We start from the raw sequence: 3,487 nt of genomic DNA, 5'->3' as shown, positions 1-3,487 counted from the left end.
TATGCAAATTTCTTCCATTCAACTAGTATCATTCGCCGGTCATTGCCGCACCCTCATCTTAGAGTCCAAACACACACTAATTTCCTTGCTATTATATGCTAGCCGTACACGGTTATTCGTATACGTATATCACTCGTATCGCACGTGGATCATCTGCGTTGAATGCATTATATCGCGTACGGCGCATCCGTCGTTGCTATAATGTGGAAAGTGTACGTACCTGTATCCCGAATAGCAGCGACAGGTGAAACGGTAGCGGGTCGTTGACACCGTAAATCAGCTTGCGGGGGTCGTCCGTCTCCACGGCGCCGACGTCGGCTGCATCGCATCCGCTCATCTTGTCACGTGACTCTTAAAGGATGTCAATTGTTTTGTTCAACAAGCGACGCAGAGATTGCTAACCACAGTTGTAACAATATTGAGCTAATTAAATTGAACACGTCACGAATTTTCTATGGTGTCTATTTGTAAAAATTTGGTTGCAATTCTTTTTTACATGAAAAGTAAGTACTCAGTCACGGGACTAAATGTATCATAAAATTTTTATCTGATAAGATTGTTTCTCAACTAGGTAAAAATCCAAAAAAATCTGGGCGATTTGATATATTTATCACGAGATTAAATGCTTGCTATGGGTTATGTATGAGTCACGAGTGTTTGTTCACATCGAACGGAATAGCAAAATAGGAAGTATATGCAGCAATTTAACCATAAAAAGTGAACAGAATCACTTACATTTCGGGAAAAGGTGGACATAATTTTTTTAACTTTGACTATTTACGGTGACGTAATCACTTTACCCTCCATAAGTACCAAATATTTACGGCTACGGTGTGAATTAACACATTGTGAAGCGCCGCGGGAATATCGTAACCGACGATCGTAACCGGTGTTATCATCGTATCGTTATTAATTATGTTTACACAAAGAATGGGCAGCACGTGCACTGGTAAATGTTTAACAAGTTTGTATTAAAATCAATCTAGTTGTTTGCGTTAATTTAGCGTGCTATTACATAGTAATGCAGTAAATTATGTCACTGTCACTGCGTTTACTATTTAATATTATAGAATTGTGTTTATTAACAAGAAATCATACCTTACGTATTTGTAGGTTACACTGAAAATAGGATTATCAGTAAGAATTCATAACATCGCTTACGATTTTAAGATGACAGAGATGACTTCATCATCCAAATTAAGAGATAATTGAACAAGAAAATTACACAACAGTAAAAACACCACTTCGAATACCAGCTGTCTGCAATTAAAAGTTAATAGAAATCGAAGTTGATTACCTGTTTTCTTATCCATTGCTCACCGATCTTCAAACGGCCACGATGGGTGGCCAACGATTCTTTGCACACGCTGCAGTTTTGTCATACGGTTTCTGTCAGTACGAATTGCAGCACGAATCTGCCGCTTTCCCACTGTAGCGATAGAGAATTAAATGTTCATAGAAGAAATGACCGTTGCTAGTCAGCAGCTCGCAAGCGAATAGCCTTATTATATTACCCTGATATATGGATCAGCGCTTGTTGTACACACCCCTGCGCCCCTAGTGACGGACAAGTGAAAACAAAGACGGCAAATGATCGCGAAGATTGCTGAAAGCTGCGTGTGTACACAGGGCAAAGGTATATAGATAGATAAATAGAGAAAGAGCACTGAGAAAACGCTTTTGCGACACAGTCGCTATACTATAACCCTCGCTTCTGAATTTACGAGGGCTATTAATGCATAATATATTTTTGTTTTTGTTATAGTATCCGTTGGAGACTATAGACATTTTTATAGACATTCTTTCATTGTGCTGCATTGTGCTTGATTCACCCGAAGACTGACCTATTGACCTGTATACGTGCTCATGTCAGCGTGCGTATGATTCACGTAGGTACATATAATCAAGAGCGGATAATTATCAAGCGGTATTATCCGCTCTTGATATAATCAAGAGCGGATATAAGAATACGTAATTTAGAATAAAGTTGGGGATTTTTGAAATCAACAGCCTTGACATTTTCGTTCAAGATTTCCATGTGCCTGTCTTCACATACCTATACCATGAATGAATGTATATAAATTTGTGTAATACTAATGAACATTCTCCTGACTATAGCATAGGTCTATCTATAGATCTCTCATTATTGTTTCGTTATATTTAAATTATGATTGTAAACGAGTATTACGTATATGAGTTCGAGCTATGTAAAGAATACTTCCGCTCTCTTGTTTTTAGTGACAATTAGATGGGCCGCACGCCGCACGATTGCATTTATGGAACACGGTTAAAAAAGGGCGCCGTCGCGTTTGAAAAAGGGCGACGTCGTGGTTGAAAAAGGGCGACGTCGCGTTTGAAAAATCCAAGAAGTGCAGAAAATCGCACTACTGGGAACAGCACACATCCTGCGAAAAGTTCTGGATTGAATCCCTATGTCCCAGGTTGGGACACGGTCAACCCAGAAGCCACCGGCTAATGCCGTGATCCACTTTGAAAATAATAATAATAATAATAATAATAATAACGATCGACTTAACGATCGATAAGGGGATGCCGTGATCCACTTTGGAAATAATAATAATAATAGCTGCGTGCAGCAGATCTGCAAGTTAGTTGTTATACCAGCATATCTTCACTTCTTGCTGTTGTCGTCATCGTCATCGTCGTCGTCGTCGTCGTCATCGTCGTCGTCGTCGTCGTCATCGTCATCGTCGTCGTCGTTGTCGTCGTCGTCGTCGCTGTTCTTGTTCTTTTGTTTCAATTGGTGTTTTTGTATTGTCGTTACGTTAGGTTCGTTGAGTTATGCGATGCTGCTACTGATCGTTAGGTTCTCATCGTCATCATTACAGTCACCGTCATCGCTGTCACGTATTTGTCGCAGTCGATAACACGGCCATCTGTTGCACGTAATCGTGTTCTGCAGTTACTATGTAATGTGACACTGTACACACAATGTTTGAGAACTACGGTGCTTTCTAAAACTAAAAAAGGTTTAATTTGTATAGGTACTTCTCGTAGCCTCTCTTCTGCAGGGTCGACACCCGTCTCCAACGTATATGCGGTCACTATAGGAAAAAATAGATGAGAAAATTTGCGTGGTGTCATTCATATTTCCGTTTCATATTATCGACGTGTGGTGAATGAAGGGTGTATATTGAAATTACACTGCTATTAACCATATATATATATATATTTATTTATTTATTTATCGTATTAATAATCTGTAGTTACGTATGGGTCAATCTTCTTCCTTCGATTCATGATTTCATATCGGACTCGTACCGTTATCTGGGCATTTCCATTCGGGAAGCTGCATTAACGCGACAACAGGTGGCAGAAATGAAAAAGAAGCTCCCTGGATGATCGGCAATCTGTAAAAGATAGGTACAGCCAGTAGTGGTAGCATGCGTATATATACACTATCGGCACTATCGCACAGAGAGACAGAGAGAGAGAGAGAGAGAGAGAGAGAGAGAGAGAGAGAGAG

General features: G+C 39.9%; 1 protein-coding gene across 1 annotated transcript in view; it reads right to left on the bottom strand.

The window, feature by feature from the left end:
- The window catches only part of LOC106821418 (solute carrier family 23 member 2-like), a 5,528-nt gene extending 2,167 nt beyond the window's left edge, over positions 1-3,361 (bottom strand). Inside the window, exons 1-2 of the mRNA XM_014826206.1 lie at positions 3,283-3,361; positions 3,010-3,065 (exon numbers count right to left, since the gene is read on the bottom strand). Coding sequence (XP_014681692.1) covers positions 3,010-3,065; positions 3,283-3,316 — 90 coding nt within the window. The 5' untranslated portion in view covers positions 3,317-3,361. The remainder of the gene's footprint in view (positions 1-3,009; positions 3,066-3,282) is intronic.
- Between the last annotated feature and the right edge of the window lie 126 nt (positions 3,362-3,487).

This window comes from Priapulus caudatus, unplaced genomic scaffold, assembly GCF_000485595.1.
Source record: "Priapulus caudatus unplaced genomic scaffold, Priapulus_caudatus-5.0.1 Scaffold72, whole genome shotgun sequence".
Lineage (NCBI taxonomy): Eukaryota > Metazoa > Priapulida > Priapulimorpha > Priapulimorphida > Priapulidae > Priapulus > Priapulus caudatus.
This window is presented reverse-complemented; position numbering and strand designations above follow the sequence as displayed.